Consider the following 23,577-nt stretch of genomic DNA (forward strand, 5'->3'; position numbering starts at 1 on the left):
GTAATTTTTTAATGTGCCTTTTTACAGCTTCGTTGAGAAATAAAATGCGATCAAGTATCAAGCGTGATTGATGCCAGCAATATAAAGACGTGTGTACAATAGAAGTCGACAGACACGAGCGAATACTCGTAAATTGAGAAAGTGAGACTTGCAGCCGTCTCTCACGAGATCCGTTCTCTCTCCAATTCTTTCTATTTTACCGCAAGTTTACCGTTCGTTCGAAGTCGTGGTCATCCGGATGATGAAGCGAATGAACGCGAATACGAGTATTTATTCTAATAACTGCGTCCTTCATTGAGGTCGTTCGTCCGCGTTTGTTTGCGCTCGTTCGACTTGAATTCGGCTTGGCTCACGCGGACGATGAGTCGCCAAGACACACGACTACAATAGTCTCGGCGCGTGACAATTCTGCCGGCCATGATGACCACACAAAGTTGCATGTGTGAAATTAGTATGTCGCTAAATGTACCGCGGGAGCACGTGTTGGCATACGTTGAAACACAAACGCAAACACAGCACGCAGCAGATCTATTTTCAACGGTATCGATTTCCGCGCGATGTAAAGCCGAGGGGCTTTAGAAAAAAAAATCATACTGCGATAACTTTCGCCCCAGTTACGTCCAACGCGAATTATCGAATTATCGACGATAAACGCGCCTGTGGAACGGATTCTCGTGCGCGCGTTCTGTCGCGAACGGGAACGTGGAATTTTGTCGATTTGTACGAAAGGGGAAAAATGCGGGCAAAACGTGATTTTTACATCCTTCACAAAAAAGACTGATAACGTAATTGCCCGCGGCGCGGTAACGCCCGTCCTCTTCCTAATTTAATTGATTGTTTCGTTTCACTCGAGACGATCAAGGTAAGATACTACACTATTCTCAAAACGGATCCGCAAGGAAATCAGAAGGAAGATTGGTAACATGCTCTGTAGCATTTTAATGCAACTGGATAAGAGATTCTTGTTGCCAGCAATTGGGACAAAACGACAACAGGTACAGAATTTGTTACAGAGGTATATTCGTCTGATAAAGGCAGTAAGAACAATATGCAAATATCGATGCGCAAACGATATAGTATAGTAGAAATAATTCGCTTTAGTTGAATGTTTTGACCCAGTGTTGGGACTTTCTTCACACACTATAATAATAAATCGAGAAATTTCAATATATCAATCGCTATATATAAAAAAGGAAAGATACAAAAAAAAATTATTCGCGACATATACCGGAGTTTACATTGTCGTTATATTAATAAAGATAAGTCTAAAACAAATGTTGAGCCTTATTACTATTTCAGTAGCGCTTTTTAGATTTTGCGATTTATAAAAAAAGAGGTAGAATTAATAGATTAAAACTAATTTTAGATCTACAATTTTTGTTGGATTTCAAGTTAAAGTTCTATTTATGATTTTATATAATTAAAGTCGTATATTAAGAATCTTAGATATACATCCTATTTATAATTTTATAGTAATATGAAAAGATAATGGAAGAATAATCAGAATAAATACAACACGCACGCACACATATACATATATCTAAAATTATTAAAATTTACGATATGAAAAAATAAAAATAGAAATGTAAATATCTCCTGAACTCTGACTTTATCTATGATCTTATGAAACTATAAATTGTGTTACAGTAATCTTAATTTGTGTCATTTTTCGAGATAATCTTATTTTTAGCATAAAAAGCTTTCCAAAATTTGAATTAATCGCAAAATAAATGAAACCTGTTTGCCTGTTTTTACCATCCTGTATTATGATTATCTGTGAATAATCAGCTTAATAGATTATCGTATATCGTGTTTTAGCGTAACATCCATGTTGCGATATGGACAAATTACAAAATCAGTCATGTCAATTATATGCGTTCTGTGCTTCGAATAAATCGCGCGACATGTTAAACAATATATTTATGAATTATAAAATTAGAAGATATAATTTAATAGAAGATTACAATTAAATTTTAATATTATAAAAATATTTGAGAAAGACAAAGATTAATAATAATAATATAAAGTTTTTGCGTAAGTGTTCGGATATTATTACAAGATATCACTAATGCAATTAGTATATTAATATCTATGGCATCGAGAATTCTGACACGTATATCGGTCATTTATATGTCCGATATACGCGTCGGACATATAAATGACAATAATATACATTATACCTTTTAATGCTTTTCAATTGAATTTCTTGTTTATTTCTGTCACTTTTCATACAATTGAAACAAATTTTGACTTTTAACGGTGTTTTCAGTAATAAAAAATAAACTTAGAGAGAGAATAAAATTTAGTTTGAAAAAATATGATTATTATGTCCGTATTGTTATATCAGTTTTTTTAATAAAAAAAGTTTAGTTGTGTATAATGTTAATCAAACCCACCAGAGAAATAAATAGATATGTATGTTATATTATTGTGATAAAACAATGAATTTAGTTTTAGATTATTTTGATTTTTTTCAAATTAAAATTATTATTCTAAATCAATTTTTGTAAGCGGAATCTTTGGAATAGACCTCAATCATACGCTACCAAAATAAATCCCATACAATATAATTTCTCGACATCCTGATCTAATGATGCGGGTAATACGAAACATCTCGACTCAATGTCCGTAATAAGTTTAACAATCCTTTTATCACGAAGGTGAGACGTCAACGACCTCATTTAACTGCCTTCAATGACGATTAGTCAACCCGCTAAACGAGTTATCATAAATCGACCGTGGTTGAATATGATACGCTAGCTGTCCGAGATAAATTTCATGCAATTTGAACGCATGCAGTTGAAACTTGAATAAAAGTTTGGGTTTCGGTGCGGCATTTTTAGATTATAGACTACGTTATGCGTCATTCTACTTTAGATGTGCCAACAATATCGTTCCACATCCAGAAAAAAAAATAACACCAACAATTTATGAATAAATTTATGAATAAATGGCACTTTATGTATTATATATATATATAATTTTGTAACACTAACAATAATTAGTTACATGAACTAACAGAATATTATTTATTTGCAGTAAATCAACGAACTATAGAAATATATAGTAATACACATATAGATGACAGAAAAATTTATTCACCGAGATTTGACCTCTAAGCATTCAGGATATTACACTAATCTATATATAATTGGTCTCTTGATCTATATACTTAATCCGTCATACGTAAGTTGAAAGAGAATAGAATTGTCATAACTTATTTAATATGAAGTCTAGCAATAGATCTAGCAATAGTCTATAACTATGCAATTATATTTGAGGTACCATTTCACAATAAATTAATATAGTTGCACAAATATCGTTGCTGTGATGATGCCAACTATTTTACAATTATTGCAACTGAAACTTTCGTTGCAATAACTATAAAATAGCTTATGTACATTAATTCTACGAATAGAACTTGTATAGTCACCACTATGAATTCTTCTCCGAGTGCAACATTAGGAAATAAGAGTGAGAAAGAGAGGAAACGAATGCTATTATCTAATATACTTTTATTGATGCTTCTGCGCATCACTCCCTGAAAGCATTCGTCGCTCCCTCAATCCCGTTGATCTGTCGCCTGACTTGCCCACCGGGAAATTTCCTCGATTTTTCCGTTACTTTTTCGTCCCCGTTATTGATCGCAGAGTAGTATTTGGGTTGATTGTATTTGACACACCCTTCTTTTGTAGATGTATCTGATCTTCTTTCCGTATCTCTTCGTAAAAGAGAGACATAAAGGAAGACTCATTCTGATCTAGAAAGCAAGTGTCAAGGATAAATTTAGTCTCTTTTTTTTTAGAATAAAGCTATTGAACGTGGAAATGTAAGAATGCGTATTTATTATATATTTAAACTATATGTATAAATTTTTGTAAGTCTGAGTTCAATAACGTTCACAAAATTATACGAGCAACACATATCTAATACATACGAACCGTCTTAAAAATTCTTTGATTACAGAGGATTTCTAATATTTCTTTTTGATTCATTTGAAACAAGTAAATCAACAAAATTTTTAATCAACATGTACCTTAAATTCTCAATTTACTTTCACAAATTGAGACGTTAAAGTCAAATGTTGAGTGACTTTGCTTTTTATTTTGTATTCAAATAATTTGAATAGAATCGGTGCATATATATAAGTTTATAATTATCTGCAAATGATGCTATTAGTCTCGCTTAGTCATATTTTTTTCCGTAATAAATTCCTCTTTTTAATTATCCTTTTAATTGCATTTATTTTCATGATTCATCGTGTAGCTTGGAAAGGCTTAAACGAGGTAAAGCAGATTTTATAAGCGCGATCAATTAGTTGCAGCATTTTCGATCAATTATGTATTCATGAATAAAATTTGGTTTATATAAATAAATATATATAATAAATATTCTAGTATCCTTTTTAGAATTTCGCATAATTCTTTAATAATAAATTACCATATATATGGAATAAATTAATTTGTAACAAAATAAAAATAGGTGATTTAGAGCATAAATATAGAGTATAGAGCAAAATAGAGCGGAAATGAATTATAACGTTATTACTTTTTTAAATAATCGATTCTTCTTTCTTTTCACCAAACGTAATAAAATTTCGCGTAATATTTTGTCAATAATTCTTATTATATGACATAAAAACTGTCTATTTTCATTTATTTGGAGCAAATAATTTTTTTTCGCAAAATTGCAAAGAGATATATTTAGCATCAAATGTGGAATAGAAACAAGAATTATGTTATTTTTTTTTCTTTAAAACGTAAATTTCCCGTAATACTTTGAAGGCTAATCTACAATGTTCTTTGCTTTCTGCGTTTTGTCTTTATGTTCTTCGCATAATATATGCAAGATACGACTTAACAAAAGGCCAATATGAAAAAGCAATACTCAAAACAATAATGTTACAACTTTAACAAACTTTTGACTTTAACAAAAATTATATGAGTATAAAAATTTGCTGAAATAGATAAATAATTACCAAATACTGTGATATGTATATGTATTGCCTAATCAATTTAGCTGATAGAAGCAGAATTTTCAAATTCTATACGTGACAACCAAAATCCTAGCAGCTACAAAAATTAGCGGTACACTTTGATTGTGGTATCAAGAAATCTGTCTATATCAGCAAATAATTTTTTGAGTGCATGGTATATAAACTCATATTGTCATTCATTTTCTCCTAACAGTGTAAAGAATATAAATATTTATAATACATAGAATCAGGGTTGATTAATACATATTTTTAAAATAATTAAAGTTAATAACTGCTAAAATAAATTATTTAGTTACACATTAAATTAAGATTAAGTTAAGTCAAATTAAAGATTAATCTTAAAAAGCATTATTTATATTAAAGTCAGAAAGTTAATTATAATTAATCTTGTAATTTTTAAATTTTTAGATTACTCACAAAAATTATAATATAAAGATTAAATGTAATATTTCATTTCTACATTAAATCCATATAAAATAATAAAAAAGAAAGAATTTAATAAATTAAAGTTTATCGAGTGTTTTAAGAGATAACTAATTAAAATTAAAAATTAAGTCACTTAAAATTAACTAAGTCGAGTTCAAAAATCATCAACTTTCAAACTAAATACCACACCCTCTGCGCAGAAATCAATTTCAAACAATTTACATTTGCAAATAAACGCATTTTTCTTTGGCGTCAACATTTCTTTTTTTTTTTTTGAACGGATGCGTGGCGGCATCTGCACGCACGCGCATCGACGTGCGAATGCGGCGACCGGCGCGTCTCTCTCGCCGTGTACCGTGCACGTAGAGAGACGCGCGCGTCGTTGCATTCACGAGTCCCCGAAGTGTATAATACGCTCGTGCCCGCGGCGAGCGGAGTCAGTCTTGGGCAAGATGGCCGGTAGGTCGAGTACGGCCCTCTATTTCTACCTCGCGCTATTCCTCCATCTGGTCCTGCTAACCGAGTGTAACTACGGTGTGCGGTACGGTGACAGGGCGAAGCGGCTGCACGTCGCGGAGCACGGTGACGAGTCGCGGTACAGGAAGCCGCTGATTATCAACAGGCGGAGCGCGGATCCGCGCGACGGCGATGACCACGTCGGGGAAAGGTCGTACGGCCGTACGCGCCGCGACGCACCGCTGCCGGAGCACCCAAACAATAACCCAAACATCACGACGAAGGTGAGATTTCGGGCCCGAAGGTCGTACGCCGACCTGTCACCGTCGTCACCGTCGTCACCGTCGTCGCCGCCGCCGCCGCCGCCGCCGCCGCCGCCGCTGCGGTTTTTCGTTGCGTCGCAGTTCGAGACCGCGGTGACGCGACACGACGAGGAATTACGACGACGATGATTCGCCGCCGCGAATTGTCTTGTCGCGGGACGACGACAGGGACGGCGCGGCCGCAGGAAACGTCACGCGACTTCCGACGTTTCGCGCAAATAGACGCGCCGCGCGACATATTCACGCACGCACGCATGCACGCAAACACGCATACACCCACCCTCCGCTGCTGGCTGGCTGGCTGCTGCGTGCTGTCGTCCTACGGAATTTTTCCTTAATGGATCCGACGTCGCGTCGGGAGAGGCGCACAGCGTGGCCTTTGTGCGCTGCGGCGCGGCCCGACGCGCGAATCAGCCGGGGCAATAATTGCCGTATTATCTCTCTCTTCCGGAGTAAATTTAATCAATCTCGGAGGGAGAGAGAGAGAGAGAAAGATAGAAACGGAGTGCGCGTCGTCGCGAGTTCGTCCCGCATCGTCGCTGACACGCCAGGGGTCACTAACCGTCTCATATATCCACCCTCCTATTTTTCCCCGTCCCTTTTTTTCTTTCGGTGGAATGCACGTTTCCACGAGTTTCCCGGGGTTTCGTAAACAAGATGACTCACCCGACGGTCCTCCTCGATGCGCCGTCGTTATTTTAACGTCGTCGTTATTATTTTACGCTAGCGTCGCTAAAGCAAAAAATGACGACGCGAATTTGTCATTCTTCCGAAGGCCGCGGTTTTCAATAACGACACCTGTCTACGACTTCTTTTTCTTCTGCACAGTTACACATATATACAGGCTGTTCGGATATTCGCGGAGTCGAAATACCGCACAGCAAGAAAGTTGTAGGTAAATTGAGGGTAATAGCTGTTTGTAAATTTGGAAATAGTAGTTTTCGAGGTTAAAGTTAGGTAAAAGTTTAAAAAGCCGGCCCGTCACGAACTACGTTTAGATAATCGTTAATATTATCGTGCGAGCGTCTAAATCTCCGATGATTGATCAGCTCTTTAAGGTGCCTTTTCACGCTGCCACTTGACACTCATTTCCAGCGTCAAAAGACATCACGTGACCAAAAATAAAGATGCCAATTCGTCATTTTTAGTCACATGTCTTTTGACGTTGAAATGAGCGTCAAACGTCAACATGAAAAGGCACCCTTAAGCCTTCTGAGTCTTACTTATTATTTTATTCTAGTTTCAAAAACTAAAAAAATAAGTTAAACCGAGATTAAAGTTAATCTATGTTGTTAAAAACGGGCTTAAATCTGGAGAACTACTTATTAAAATGAAATCTTCAATTAGTTATTTTACTTCATTTTTCGAGAACACAACTTTTTTGCTACTGTATTTTAATTTGTGAATTTTGAAATACTCTGTATTATATATATATATATATATATATATATATATATATATATCGTATTTTATATATATATATATACATATATGTGTGTGTATACTGTATGTACAGATTTATATTATATATATATATATATATATGTATGTATGTATGTCTTCTTTACGTCACGTCGCGCGCTTAGTCACGTTACCATACGCATGTAAGAATAACGAATGCGTGCATGCACATGACTATTTATTTTCGTGATAACAAAGGAAGCGCAATTTGTCATTTGGTTGAGGCGATAAGAGTCGTTTAAAAAAAACTTACATTACAGCTATAAGTTTAATCAGCTTTAATGTATTATTACTCATAATATTACTCACATTTCCTTTCGTTTCCTTCATTTTTATTCTTTTATTTTAAATTTATTGTATTGTACATATTATATCTTTTATTTAATGTTTGATCTTTGACTTCCGATTTATCAGATAAGCATATTTTATTATTATACTGCATTAATTGTAGAGGAAGATTGTTGGTGCTAGGCCTCTTAAAAGAGTCTTTTTATTTTTGAGAAATTAAACATTGCACTATTTTAATCCATAAACAAATTATCCTATCGAAAAATAACATACGGATATTAATACGATGGTTTTGATTGGACAAAGATCCGATCAAATCATGATTGGGAATGAAATCATTGGAATATCCTGAAATAAATGGAAAAGAAATATCTCTGTCACTTTTTAATCTATTCGTTTCCGGACTAGAGATAAACGATAGCTATTATTTGTTTTAGAGTTAAAAAGCAAATGAAAAGTAATTTTTTCAATGGAGAAAACGGGATAGTTTTTTAACAAAATACACAAAAAAAGATAGAATTTATTTTAATAAAATATGAAGATCTGTTTAGATAATTTAAGAAATGAAAATCCATAGTTTATACATTTATAATTTTTTAAATATAAATTTTACTGTATAAAAAAATGAATTTGCTCTAATCTAAGTCGCGCTACATGTTTCGACTTGTGGTACAGCATAAGATATTAGTTACGTATGTTGACAAGAAATGTTTTATATTGACGTAAAAAGTTTCAGAGAATCTTCTTATATATTAATTTATAAATGTTTTGCATAAATAACTTGTGTTAAAGGAAAATAAAAGAAAAATATAATCTACTTTATCAGTTTTGGAACCTAATTTCTCGTTAATTTTTTTATTATGTTGCAAAAACATTAATTATCAAAACATGAAATTGTATAATAAAAACTGTGAAACTGTATCCTCTGATAGAAAGCACTTTCTAATTTACATTTATGTAAATTACTATTTTCAAAGTTTTATTTTTAGTTTTTGTTTAGGAAATACTATTCAAAAAGAAAATGACCAATATTAACCTTCCTTTACTGTTACGCAGTAATAATTAGAATACCTGTTTTTGCAAACTCATGCATATTACGCGCAATTAATTTTATCAGATATAATTTCTCGGTTAACATAATTGGCTTTTCATACGAAGACGATACGTTTTATCTTGCCTCGTCCGTTTTGCTTAATTACACGAAAAAAAGAACTAAGCAGCTTTCTCTTTATCTCGACTATGACCTTTAACTCAAATCCTTGGATTTTCCTACGTCCGATTTTAAAGTCAATTATGTAATTTTTTACCTGTTTTATTTGCATTCTGTATTGTATAATAGTGTCTTAATTATTCACTGCAGCATCTAACTATTCACTGAAAAAAATGTTCGCAGAAAAACGATTATTCTGTCAAAAAGTAACATATGGATTTGAAAAGTAACGATGATTCTGACGGGACAAAACCTATCAAATCACAGTTTATTGGGAATGAAATCATTGGAAAATCCTGAAATAAACTGAAAAGAAATATCTCCATTTGTCACTTTTTATTCTATTCGTTTCCGGACTAGAGATAAAAGATAGATTTTTTAACTTTTGTGTGAATAAACGAATGAAAAATCAGTTTTTTTTAACGGAAAGAACGGGATACTGTTTTTTATTAAAATATTGAAAAAATAGAAAATTAATTTTCTTTTATATTTTCATCGTCATTATAACATCTCCGTTTTTATTTTTATATTATTCAATGTGTTTTATTTATAATTTTAAGGAAACATTCTTGCGTTGTTATGGTATCTAATGAATTGATAACATTTTTTTGTTAATAAATTAAAATTAATTAATAATAGATAAAATTATTTTTATCGTATCTTTTTTTAGTTAAAATAAAGCTAAGAAAAAAAATTAAAATTGAAAAGAATTACATCCATCACCAAGATATGTTTAATTTATGTATTTCTATATTATTTTAGTTATGAACACAAAAGAGATATGTTTTCAAACAGAATTAGCTTTATATTTAGTTCTTGTTTTTAACGATGAATAAATATATCCATGGCCATTGGCACTTAGTCATTGTACTATATTTTGGTTGTTTACAAGTATCTTTATATAGAAAGCTTTTGGATAAATGCAAAAAATTGAATAATGAATCTAGAATAATAATACGGCGTCGAATATTGAAAGAAAATACACATTTAAATAAAGAACTTTTAGACTCGGATGAAATCGTTTTTTACTGAGTTTTTTTACTCAAAATTTTTGTGTTTTTTTTGTTATTTTTATTTTTATTCTGAACATTTATATGATTTTGTTTCTAATGAATTGTGATCGGAGTTTTGTCCGATCTAAATAATTGTAAATATTTGTATGTAATTTTTGAAAGACTAATTCAAAGGGATGGTTTTGTTCTTTTGTGTGTGTGATAATTTATTCATCCTTGTGGCATTGAACATTGACCAAAGTAACATGATATCGACTACCGACAGGATGAACTGATTGAGATTTTCCATGAACGCATCCAGTGACTCATCTTCCGACATACATCCACCCGGTTATAATAACGCTTATTGTGAAGACTTTACACGCACGTGCATCTTGACGTCTGCTAAGAAATCTAAACTCCGATAGAGCATGCGGCGATTATTTCCCGTGTTTGTCCTCTCTTTGAATTTTTTTATTTTATCAGCACTTCTTATCTGTCGTATTCCGTATTTGTCCTCTCTTTGAATTTTTTTTATTTTATCAGCAATCCTTATCTGTCGTATCTTATCTCGATTTTTACGTTTTCATCGTGCTGTTTGTAGAACTTCACAGGATAAATATTATTTTATTTCTACGTTATGTATATTTAATTATCTCGGATCGCGCCTTTGATGTTTTTCAATATTAAAAAAAAAACATTTCTTTGTCGTTACAGGTCAATGCTTTAAATGATTCGCATCAGCAACTGATGGTACATTGGGTCGGGGAGGGTTCCAATGTAATAATATGTCTAGCGAGGGACAGCACGCCCGTGGTGCGTTACCAAGGAGGTAGATTCTCTTCCCCGACCCATCCTAGCGCTGTGTACATCAGTTACGATTACGGTGATACGTTCGAGAATAAGACTGAACAGTTCAGGATTTCGTCCGAGCCCAATGCTGCATATGCGGTTGTAGACAAATTCACCAATCATCCTAAGTACTACAATCACGTGAGTTGCGATTTGCAAAAACGCTTTTAACAAAATAAACCGATATATTTCCTGACGCATCTTCAATATCTGATGTTTGAACGGCGTTCTCGACTTCCCTTCTTTTACAGTGCGTCTTTGTGGACAGTCTGGATAATTTAATCTTTATAACACATAATAACGGTCTAACAATCCAGAGGGTCGCCGTGCCGTTTCACCCGACCGAGGTCTCGTTTTACGAATTAGATCCACGAGTGCTCATCGCACTCGACAAAATCGATCCAGCGCGGAAGGTATAGAACTTTATTATTATTTATTTAATAATTATATTTTAATTGAATTTATATGTTACTATTATTGTCTTATTTTAAAGAATACGAATTAATTGTACAAGAATTGTTTTTTCTCTCTGACGTTGAAACATATTGATTTCAGTTGTGGTTGTCGACCGATCGTGGAGCAGTCTGGGTGCCAATTCATCAATATGTAAAAGCTTTCTTTTGGTCTCCTTATCGTGTTTTATTGGTTGAACGTACGGAGCCGACTGGAGTGAATACAGTCTTGAAGTTAGATCTGCGAAATTTCCCCTGGTATCAGAGAGGGAATACTCCATTACGAATGAGAATGTCTATACGAAAAGAATTTACCGTCGTCATTCAAAACGTTGAGGATTTCCAGATCAGAGGCGACTATATGTTTGCCACCATGAAAAATTCGAAGGTAAGTGCTATATATGTATAAAATCTCTTTTCAGTATTTGATTGCTTTTATTAATTATTGTTTTTATTTTTTAATAGAATGGAACATCGGAACATTTGGATCTCTATGTCTCTTATAAGAATCAGTCATTTGTCCTGGTACATTTTAACACGGAATTGGACTGCAGAGATTATCATATCGTAGACGTAGCATACAATCGAGTTTTCATTGCTGTGTCGCACAGCGACACTATGGTCAATCTTTACGTGTCGGAAATTATAGATCACGAAAAAGCCATATTTACATTATCTCTGGAGAGCATCCTCACATTTTTCCCCAACAGCACTTGGAAGGACAGTTGGTTGAAGTAAGTAACGAAGTATAACAAATAACTATTTTATGAAAATAAAGTTAAAAGTTTTGCCAACTTATAATTATTGTGAAAGCTGTGAAACTTGTGAAAACAAGATTATAAGTTTTATGAACTGTCCGTTATTTTCTGCTTAAATTTTCTTAACTCATCCGCATTGCATTTATACGACTCTATCTGTATACAGTGATGTGGCTGACGAGGTATTCACGGATCTGTATAAGGTCGAGGGTCTTCGAGGTGTATACATAGCGTCACGGGTCAAAGGTACTCCAAAATCGAGCTCGATTGGTCCAGAACACTTGGAATCGTTAATCACCTTTGATCACGGCGTCACTTGGAATAATGTTAGAGCACCGGCAGCGAATCACGAGGGTTACTACATACATTGTGGGAAAAACTGCTCGTTACATTTGAGTCAGCGATTCAGTCAGTTATATCCGGTGACGAGATCCGTTACCATCATGAGTTCGAAATCGGCGCCTGGAATAATAATGGCCACCGGTGTGATTGGATCCAGCTTGAAGGGTCATCCAGCTCTTTATGTGTCCAGAGATTCTGGTCTTACGTGGAAACAAGTTCTGAAGGACTATTATTTCTTTAACATGGGCGATCACGGAGGTTTACTGGTGGCGGTTAAATATTTCAAATCACGTGGGGAGACCAGGGATATATCGTACTCGACAGACGAGGGCGAGACGTGGCAGACGTATGAGTTCAACGAGAAGATGTTACGCGTCTACGGCCTCATGACGGAGCCTGGAGAGAACACCACGGTGTTTACCATGTTTGGGTCGGACAGCGGACAGCATCAGTGGCTCATCATCAAGGTCGATTTGCGAAATGTGTTTGAGAGGGATTGCACGGAGAACGACTATAAGTTTTGGTCACCGACAAGCACCGAACAGCCGGTCATGGCATGTGTGTTGGGACGCAAGGAAACGTATCAGAGACGCGCGGCGCGCGCCAATTGTTACCAGGGCGTGAATTACGATCGACCTGTGAGATTGGAGATCTGTCAGTGCGACGCGAATGATTATCAGTGCGATTACGGTTTTATGCGGGTCGGCAGTCCGTATCATTGCATTCGCAATAAAACCGTCGCTGATTACGACCCTTACGCCGTGCCGGCTACCTGCGAGTCTGGCAAGTTCTACAATCGCACGAAGGGTTACGTGAAAATAAATGACGATGATTGTAGCGGCGGTTTTGCGAGAAATTTTGAGCCTGATGAGATCCCGTGTCCGATGAATGAGAGACCGGAATTCCTGTTGGTTGCTCAACGAGAACACATTTCGCGAATCGACTTGGTGGACAGTGGTAAAATGGAGACGTTACCTGTACACGATTTGAAGAACGTCATCGCAATCGAGTTCGACATGGCCAACAATTGCTTGTACTGGGCGGATATCGTGAACGACACGATAGGCAGACAATGTTTGAAGGATGGTACTAGCTATCCCGAGATTCTCGTCGAGACCGATCTGAGCTCCATCGAGGGAATGGCCTATGACTGGGTATCCAAGGTGCTCTATTTCGTGGACGGTGTCAAGATGAGGATACAGATAATCCGCACGGACGTGTCTACCATGGGTAGAATGCGCAGGACGATATTGGGCCCGAACAATTTGCAGAAGCCACGAGGTATTGCGGTTCATCCTATGAACGGGTATATGTTCTGGACTGATTGGGCGCCGGGTAACGCCTCGGTGTCTCGAGCCAACCTAGACGGCACGGATGTGAAACGATTGTTTATCAAGCCTACTGTCGAGTGGCCGAACGGAATAACGATCGATCACATCGCCGAACGTATCTACTGGGTGGACGCACGAGCGGATTACATAGCCTCCTCGGACTTTGACGGTAAAAGATATAAGAAGATTATTGGCAGCGACGGACGCGTTTCTCATCCGTTCGCGGTAGCTGTGTTCAAGGACAACGTATACTGGGATGACTGGAAGCAATCGATGATATTTGTCGCTAACAAGGACCACGGGATTGGCATTAGTCCGGTGATTGAGTTTCAGATTGCAGGTTTGATGGATCTGAAGATTTTTGCACACAGCGTGCAGATCGGCACAAACCAATGCGCGAGTAACCACACTTGCTCGCACATCTGCCTGGGTGCGCCGCAGAACAGTTACGTCTGCCTTTGTCCGGACGGCATGGTGATGACAGAGGGCAAGTGTCTGTGCCCGAACGGTGTCAAGCCATACGCCAACTCGACGTGTCCGCGCATCGCCAGTACCTGCTCGTCCAATCAGTTTGCTTGCAACAACAACGTGTGCATCCCTGAGTTCTGGAAATGCGATGGCGACAACGATTGCGGCGACAACTCGGACGAGATACATTGCAACCGCGCCACGTGCAGCCCGAACAACTTCGAGTGCGATGATAACAAGTGCATACCCAAGTACTGGGTGTGTGATCTGGATCGCGACTGCAAGGACGGCAAGGACGAGATGAATTGCACATACAGTAATTGCACCGACATGCAGTTTAAGTGTGACAACGGCCGCTGCATATCGTACCGTTGGCGCTGCGATGGTGAGGACGACTGCCGGGACGGCTCGGATGAGAAGAACTGCACCAAGAATGTGCAGCCGAACACGTGTCGATCCGATGAGATCGCCTGCAAGTCAGACAACACGTGCATACCGACTTCCTGGAAATGTGACGGCGAGCCCGACTGCGAGGACGGCGCCGACGAGAAGGACTGCAACAGTATGGAGTGCGAGTCGTGGCAATTCCAATGCAACAATACCAAGGAAAACGGACATCGGTGCATATACAGGACATGGGCGTGCGACGGCGACAAGGACTGCATCGACGGCTCGGACGAGGTGAACTGCACCACCACTACTACCCCGCTCCCGCCGCCGCTGAGCCCGATTCTGCCGACGAATTCCTGCAACGATTGGATGTTTATGTGCAATAACAAGAAATGCGTGCCTTACTGGTGGAAGTGCGACAGCGTGGATGACTGTGGCGATGATTCCGATGAGATAGGTTGTGGTGGTGGCGCGATAGACGGCGGGATGTTGGAGCCCACATCTCCGACTCTCACGACTCCACAATCGCGTAATTGCCGTGAACACCAGTTCCAGTGCTATAACAACGATTGCATCGAGAACTCATGGGTGTGTGATGGCTCAAAGGACTGTCCGTCCGGCGAGGACGAGCTGCACTGCGAACAAGCGCAACTACCATGCCGCGAGAACGATCAATTTATGTGTCGTCAGGACGGCTCATGCGTGCCGCTCTCTAGCATCTGCAACGGTGTCGAGGAGTGTCCGGATGGCAGCGATGAGCTCGGTTGTCACACGAATCAAGAAACGAGTCCTCCCGCCACACCGTCCTGCTACGTCGGTCTTTTCCCGTGTGACGAGACCCGTTGCTTTCCGCTGGCCGCTTACTGCGACGGCAATCATGACTGTCTGGACGGCTTCGATGAGAACAATTGTGAGAAGAATAACTCGCGCGTGTATCAGGTATTGGTGATGGGTGTGGACGAGCGTTCTATCAACGATTCGAGTCTCTTCCTCTTTTGGTGGATGCCAATACCATCAAATGTGACGTTTGAATTTCTGCCATCAATCGCGCGAGCGGTACCAGAGACTAAGTGGACCAACGCCAGCGAGTGGATTGAGGATACGGAGTATCAGTTCAACAATCTCGAGCCGTACACAAAGTATAATCTGACGGTCTACGTGAAGTTGAAGGGTCAGACCACAGTGTTTCCACCGGCCAAGTATCTGGTGGTGATGACCGGCGAGGGCGTGCCGACCGAACCGTGGAACGTGACCGTCACGCAGAAGAATGGCACACGCGTGGAGGTTTCTTGGCGACCACCATTACGTCCGAACGGTCTCATCATCGGTTATCAGGGTTACATCACGCCACCGATACCGCCAATGGAGTTTACTCGGCAGAAAACCTCCGCGATTATCGACATGGCGTTTGAAGCGGGCAAAAATTATTCCTTCTGGATAGTTGCGAAGAATCGGCAGTATTCATCGACCTCGTCGCAGGTTGCCACGTTGACGTTTGATGGCTCGGCTAATATTGACGATATTGAGGATCTCCGCGTGGTAGCCACGACAAATCATTCCGTCACTCTTACGTGGAAGAAGATGAAGGACGTGGACGGATATCACGTCACTCCTAGAGCACCACCGGCCTATCCGGTCTCGGAAACCGTCACGACTAAGGAGAATACGATGGAGGTCAACAATTTGGCGCCAGGCACTAAGTACACCTTCGAGGTCGGCGCTATGAAGAAGAAATACATCGGCAAGGTCGCCATGGTGACCACCACGACAAACGGCACCGCGCTGCCGACGATAATGAACTTTGATGCGCAATTGGTGAAGTCCCAGAGGACAACTGTCAAGCTTACTTGGGATCCTCCAAAAAGTAACAGAAAGATTAAATGGCAATATGCAGTTTATTACGCTACCAACATGATGGAGTTCTTTAAAAGTGAGAAGTTTACATTTATAATTTATTTTCTTCATATAAAGATTATTTTGATATCTCTCTATTGATGTTTTAAATTATTGTTTTTTTCTTACATTTTTCCTTTAAAAATGGTTTTTTTGTTTCTGTTTTTAGCTAAAAGACTTCTCACCACTAATCTTACGACGACAGTCAAGAATTTGGAAGCCTGTGAGTCGTATGTTTTTGCTGTTGGCGTTTACGGTAATTATGGGGCTGGACCTTTAAATCAACCGCATACGGTCATAACGCACTTTAACAAACGCGCGCCTCCGAAAAGATTACGAGTAACGCCATCGCCGGATAAAAACGACAGCATAATTGTTTCGTGGAGTGCAAGTTGTCCAACAATCGACGAATCGATCAGTTACACGGTAAGTCATTAATGGTACGAAATATTTATGCGCGGAAATAACATTCGCAAAAGCTTTTGAAAAAGTCGAGATTTATATCTACGGAAATTTTTCTAAACTAGAACAACACAGGCGCGCGCTATTTAGTTTTTTATTTTTTTAAAATAACAATTGCAATAATAATTATATAAATAAATAATTATATACAAAAAGAAAGGAAAAAGAAATAGAGAAAGAGAGAGAGAGGGAGAGAGAGAGAGAGAGAGAGAGAGAGAGAGAGAGAGAGAGAGAGAGAGAGAAAGCATACTTACATACATTAATTTATTATCTAATTTTCTTCTTTAAAAATATTATACACATAAAAAAACGAAAAAAGAAATACAATATACACAACATATATAAATCTTCTTTAAAGTAATATGATATTGACACTGAAATGTAACGAAATGTTGTCAGCTCTGACTCTTCTTCTTCTTGTTTTTTTTCTTTAATTAGCATTAGAGATTGACGACATAGTTTGAAAAACAAAATTACAATTGTTAATAAATTATTAAATACTTTGACATTACATGTATCTTTCTATATAAAATAAGATCGACATTTTTTGGAACTTTATATACATTAATTAATTAATTATTATTGCTAGTTATAAAATAATATTGTGACATATGCATGCACACGTACGCGTGCACATATAGAAATTAATAAATTAAAAAAATAACCAAATAAAAAATAATCAATAGAGAAAACTAACTTTCGAAAATCTTTCGTTTGAGTAAAATACATAGTGTACACACGCATGGATGCACGCACTTCTCCCCCCCCCCCTCTCTCTCTCTCTCTCTTTCTCTTTCTCTCTCTCTCTCTCTCTCTCTCTCTCTCTCTCTCTCTCCGTCACTTCCGGTCTCTTACGGTCTCTCCCGGTCTCTCCCCGTCTCTCCCGGTCTGTCCCGGTCTCTCTCCGTCTCTCCCCGTCTCTCCCGGTTTCTCCCCGCCTCTCCCGGTCTCTCCCGGTCTCTCCCCGTCTCTCCCGGTTTCTCCCCGTCTCTCTCCGCCTCTCCCGGTCTCTCCCCGTCTCTCCCCGCCTCTCCCGGTCTCTCCCCGTCTCTCCCCGTTTCTCCCGGTCTTTCCCCGTCTCTCCCCGTCTTTACCCGTCTTTCCCGGTTTCTCCCGATCTCTCCCGGTCTCTCCCGGTCTCTCCCCGTCTCTACCCGTCTCTCTCCGTTTCTCCCAGTCTCTCCCCGTCTCTCCCGGTCTCTCCCCGTCTCACCCCGTCTCTGCCCGTCTCTCCTGGTCTTTCCCGTCTCTCCTCGTCTCTCCCCGTCTCTCCCCGTCTAATCAATTTAATAATAATGATGCTAACAAGTATCTGTTTTTCTTTTATTGAGAAATTTTAAAATGCATACATTTTTTGTTTAGCGAGAATATTAATTAATCTCATATCTTTTTAATTGTAGATTTCTGTCACGGAAATGATTCTCAACAAGCAGGTGGTTGTAACATTACCGCCGACTAATGAAACCATCATGAAGCATACGTTTAATTCCGTTAAGTACGGCGGGAAGTACAATATTACAATAGCCACAGATGTTGAAAATGCCATACCTACGCAACCGTTCATTTATATAGCACCGCCGATCAAGCCGCCTCATCAGCTCACAGTTTTACACGATAATAAGGAATACTTGATTTATTGGCAAGAACCAGATTTACCGGAAAACATTCGGAATGATGCCGATCGGTACTACGAAATTTTAGTGGCCGAGGGATCGAGAACAATAAACGAGTCGACCGCCAAAGTATTACCGGCCAAAGATCCGCCGCCTTATCGCTACAAGGAAGCTAAAACTGATACGATTTATACCTTTGCCGCGCGTTTGGTCACGAATGATGGTTACCAAAGTCCATTGAGCGAAACTTGGAGTACGCAAATTTCAGGTGAGATGATCTTTAACATTTTCTTCGGAAGTAAGAATCTTTGAGCATGCTTTGATAATAATCCCTCCTTTCTATTAAATATAGGATCGCAGTTCCCAGTGATAATGAACACGTCGAGCATATTATCCCTCGCTATACCGATCTGTCTGGTCGTCATAGCGCTTGGTGCTGCACTTGCGTATTTCATCGTTCGACACAGGAGGCTATCAAATAGCTTTACACAGTTCGCCAATAGCCACTACGATACGAGACGGGGACAAGCCACTTTCCCTGGTACGACAGACAGTTTAGGTAAGAAATAGGGTCTTGCATTTAATTTTGCATTTAAGAAATGGGGGGAAAATGGAGATAAGAAAGATGCTATAAGAAAAGAAAACTATACAAAAAAGCTAACGATGCTTTTTCTTCTTTTTTCCTGCAGAAGAAGAAGACAGTCCGGTAATCCGAGGCTTTTCGGATGATGAACCGCTCGTAATTGCATGAATACCATATATAAATGTATAAACAGAATATTTACGTACTAGAAAAGGAGATGTGCCAAGACACTATTAATATGATAATTTTGAATCAAGCATTATGGTGGAAAGAAAAGCTTTTATGAAAGCATCTCAAGACTGAATACTTGACTGTAACCGTATTTGCGTTGTTACAGTTAATGTTTATTGATCGGTAAACAGGCTGCTTAGAGCGCTTACACAAGAGCTTTTCGCGCCATTCATACGGTACGTTGTAGAAATATATGGTATATATGTACATCACGAGTGATTGGAGTGACTACTTGCCGTCGTAGTTTGGAGAAGTGCCAGTGCACCTCCAAATTCGAGTGTAAACAAAACGATTGTAAGATGATTGGAAGCGTGGCTTTACTTGTCTAGCGTAAGAATAAATCGATGAAACGGCAATTTGTATATAGTAAATATTTTTTATGGATTGATTGTGAGATTTTTGAGGTGACACACATTTGCATTTTTAATATTGTATTTATATGATCATGTATGTGTGAAAAAAGCTTTTTTAGTCCATATTCAGATTTATTGATGCGAAAGGAAGTTACCGGCGTCGGGGACGAATTTTTTATTAAAAACTGTTTTAATAAATACCCACAGAGGCCATAAGTTTTTTCCATATAGCAAGTACATGACCAAAGTATAACTCTTTCTTCTAATGCCGTATTCATAAGAAATATATCAAATCTTTCGTTTGTTTATAGAAATAGATATAGAATACGTTTCTGCAACTGTTTTACTTGGCTTAAATAATCGTTTTAAGTGATTTTTTATGATCGTCCCGATTATAATTTTACATCAAGTGGGATACGGCATTGAAAGAAGTTTTTATAAGCGAGTTTCAAAATCTCGCTGAAAGAGGGTTACCTGACCTTCGTAAAAAGTGTGCTCCAACTTGTGATTTTTGAATATCAATGCTAAATACAGATTTTTTATCTTTGAATATACGAAAAAAGTTATATTCGATAAATAATTATGTGCTTTATACGGTTAAAGTAAATGACATTCTCTTATCTTTTATGTCAAAAGAATAGTAGATTATTCTCTCGAGAAAAGATCGAATGTTTTTAATTAAGATTAGGAGAGGTTTACAAACAAGACGCCGAGAAAGCAGCAGATGTTTTCAGTGTGAATAAGATGATAACGACACCGGCGTGACTTTTAGATTATTGTAAATAATGTTTAAATATTTAAGCGCGTGAACCTTCACCGCTTAATTCTTGTTGGATTATCCGTAAAAGACATTTGTAATTATTAAAATCCTGCAGTCAGTTATATTTTTTATGTGAAAATATATATAGTCTAAAATCCCATGCATATAAACGGTTTTCTCATTGCGATGAGAAGAAACCATCGATTTTACAGAATTTTTTGCTGTATATGATACACATATATACGTGCACACGAACGATTATTTTATTGCGTAGAATTTAGAGATAAGATTGATCGTATTCTTAATTGATCGTCTTTTGTTGCCTCTTCTCTTCTCAAACAAAGAAAAGAAATACAAGATGTGTTACGAATTTCTAGAAATATTTTTGAGTTGAGGTTTATCACTCTTTATTCGAGTCAATGTCGAGTGGAGGAACGAGTTAAACACATTAAATGGATAAAAAAACTATCGATATTTAAAAAATTGAGACATTTTTATCTATGTCCTGTAACATTATGAAATTGTGAATTAATCCAAATCTTGATAGCAAGATTGTAATTCACGCTTATCCTACTGCAGCATAGTGACATCTTTAAAAATTTCGCTCTTTTTAACACTAGAATAATCAAACCCGTCAAAATAATGGATTTCAAATTTTTAGATTACATTATAAAAACTATTAAGGTGATTTTTGTCGAATTTTTTACTTTTAGATTAATTATTTAAATATTAAAGAAGTTCACAATAATAACAAATATATGAAGAAGTTAAAAATAAAAACAAAAAATGATAAAAATAGGTACACATTTAATGCCAGTTGTTCTAGTGTTAATGACAACAAGTTAATGAAAAGACAACGTTTACAGTATTAGTGAGGCTTGATTCGTTTTCTTTGTATCGTAGCTAACGCCAGGAGATGGTGATCTCTCGTATTGAATTGATTGTAAAGAAAAGGTTCCTCTACTAGTGTTTGACACGATTGCACACTCGACTGGCCCAACGATTTACTTCTTTCTTTCTTTTTCGCTACATGTTACATGTTGGAGGAGAAAACATTAATGAAGATGTCGATGTTTTTAAATCTTTGTTACGCGGTTATTATACGTAATCAATATTGTTGATACAAATGTATTACATAATAATAACGATCTTTGATTTGATATGAATCAAATGGTTAATTATTATTGTGTATATGAATATGTATTCTGAACATGTTTTGCAATGATATTGATTATGTATAGGCCGTTTTATAGGGCGAGAATGACGAGAATAGAAGAGAATATAGCTGATTTACATGTAAATGTCAAAAGTTATAATGCGACAAGAAAAAGACAGTGATATATAATATATATACATATATATAATATATTTACATGTAAATAAATAAATTTAAGGCACAGAATATTGACATTTAACTCATTTAACATTTCTTATAAATTCATTTCGATTCCTCAGCATTTTTTATGATAACATACCTACAGGTCACGTTATTTATTATTTATTTTTTACTAATATTTTATGTGAAATGTAATTTTTCTATATATTTTTTTTTGTTAATTAAAAAAAAACTTATTTTGCCATTTATTTCACAAAAAGCTTTCTAATATTTTATCAGAAATCATTGATATATTTAACATTTTAATAACTACAGAAACAATTGCTTGATATTTTTGCTGCGGAAAAATTTAATTTTGTTAAAAAGTTGCAAATTTTGCCGTTCTAATTTGATATTCTTTATATGAGATAGTCCATGTATTAAAAGACGTTTATCATCTTGTCAAACTGACAAATTCTGGCATAATGTAGCGGATGTTCCGGGTCGTCTTAATCGTTGAAAAGTGGAACGGCAAAAATAATAGTTTCGTTTATTCATGACAAGCCCATCTCATCCAAGGGAGGTGAAAGACTTCCGTTACCATTTTAAAAGGCAATTTGGGAGTTTGTGACCCGTTACCTCATTAAGCAAACGGCACGAAGCCGGAAATTTAACACCTTCCTCTTCGCGCTTTAATTCTTGTATTGTTACGCAAATGCGGTTGCATGAATTCCGCGGCCGCGGCTTTAATGCCTGATTACATTTACTAACGATTATAACGTTACACTTATAAATTATAGGTATAATTATCCTGAATTAAACATGTACAACACAACATTACTGGGACAATTATTTATTAAAATCAATACTAGAAGATTTTTATATATTTGATGAGTGAGCAGAATCAGCGTAAAAGAAAAAATTAAAATAAGTTAGAAAAAAATCTTTGGATCTTGAAAACTTCTGACTCAATAGCTTAACATATTGGTTTCTTTTTGCGCGAGATGCGCCCCAATTAAGAACGCACCCCTCTTCTAAATCGTGTGCGCACGGTATTTTCGTAATAAACCTCGACCATTTGACTCACGATGGAGTAAAAAAGAAATTTAGAGACCATCATTCTGGCGTTACGAAATACCGCAATACCGTTTACCTTCCGCTCCAACTGTTCATGTTTATTACTATCTTCCACTCCGATCCTCGATGCTTCGTATCCTCTTCATAATTTCATACACAATGTAGTTCATCGTTGACTGACAATGGGCTGTTCCAAGAAATTAGTAGACAGTATGGTATTGCTATAGTATTGTAAGAGTGCTTGATTTATGATACATGTGATTTTATTTAAATGGTTCTTCAATTCGGAAAACCATCTAAGAAGAAACCATATTATGGAATTTTCTCGATATTTTGCACAAAGTCTTTAATGTCACAATGTTATAATTTTCCAAGTGTCGTAAACTTTTAGGTTTTTAGATAATCTTGTTTTACGTTCGTGTTAAGTATATACAGAATTTCCAATACATTTGGTGCGTGCGTTGACATTTCAAATATTTATTTTTTAAAGAATAGTAAGATTCAGAGCATTCTTTAATTAATAAATTTGTTTTACTTATTATTTA

The 23,577-nt window shown here is 37.0% G+C and overlaps 1 protein-coding gene and 1 long non-coding RNA gene across 2 annotated transcripts; one reads left to right on the top strand and one right to left on the bottom strand.

Annotated features, from left to right (window-relative positions):
• Nucleotides 1-1,002: 1,002 nt before the first annotated feature.
• Nucleotides 1,003-7,626, bottom strand: LOC114254300. The gene is made up of 2 exons (XR_003625683.2): nucleotides 6,482-7,626; nucleotides 1,003-3,760 (listed from the first exon to the last, which is right to left on the bottom strand). It is a non-coding gene; the product is annotated as an uncharacterized LOC114254300 (long non-coding RNA).
• On the top strand, nucleotides 5,535-22,059 carry LOC105839475 (sortilin-related receptor). The gene is made up of 10 exons (XM_012685812.3): nucleotides 5,535-6,162; nucleotides 10,870-11,145; nucleotides 11,256-11,417; nucleotides 11,560-11,844; nucleotides 11,922-12,190; nucleotides 12,381-16,675; nucleotides 16,808-17,064; nucleotides 18,501-18,981; nucleotides 19,066-19,272; nucleotides 19,403-22,059. The coding sequence occupies exons 1-10, from the start codon at nucleotides 5,704-5,706 to the stop codon at nucleotides 19,462-19,464; spliced, it is 6,753 nt and encodes a 2,250-aa protein (XP_012541266.2). The 5' UTR covers nucleotides 5,535-5,703; the 3' UTR covers nucleotides 19,465-22,059.
• Nucleotides 22,060-23,577: the final 1,518 nt, after the last annotated feature.

Source organism: Monomorium pharaonis, chromosome 3 (assembly GCF_013373865.1).
Source record: "Monomorium pharaonis isolate MP-MQ-018 chromosome 3, ASM1337386v2, whole genome shotgun sequence".
Classification (NCBI taxonomy): domain Eukaryota; kingdom Metazoa; phylum Arthropoda; class Insecta; order Hymenoptera; family Formicidae; genus Monomorium; species Monomorium pharaonis.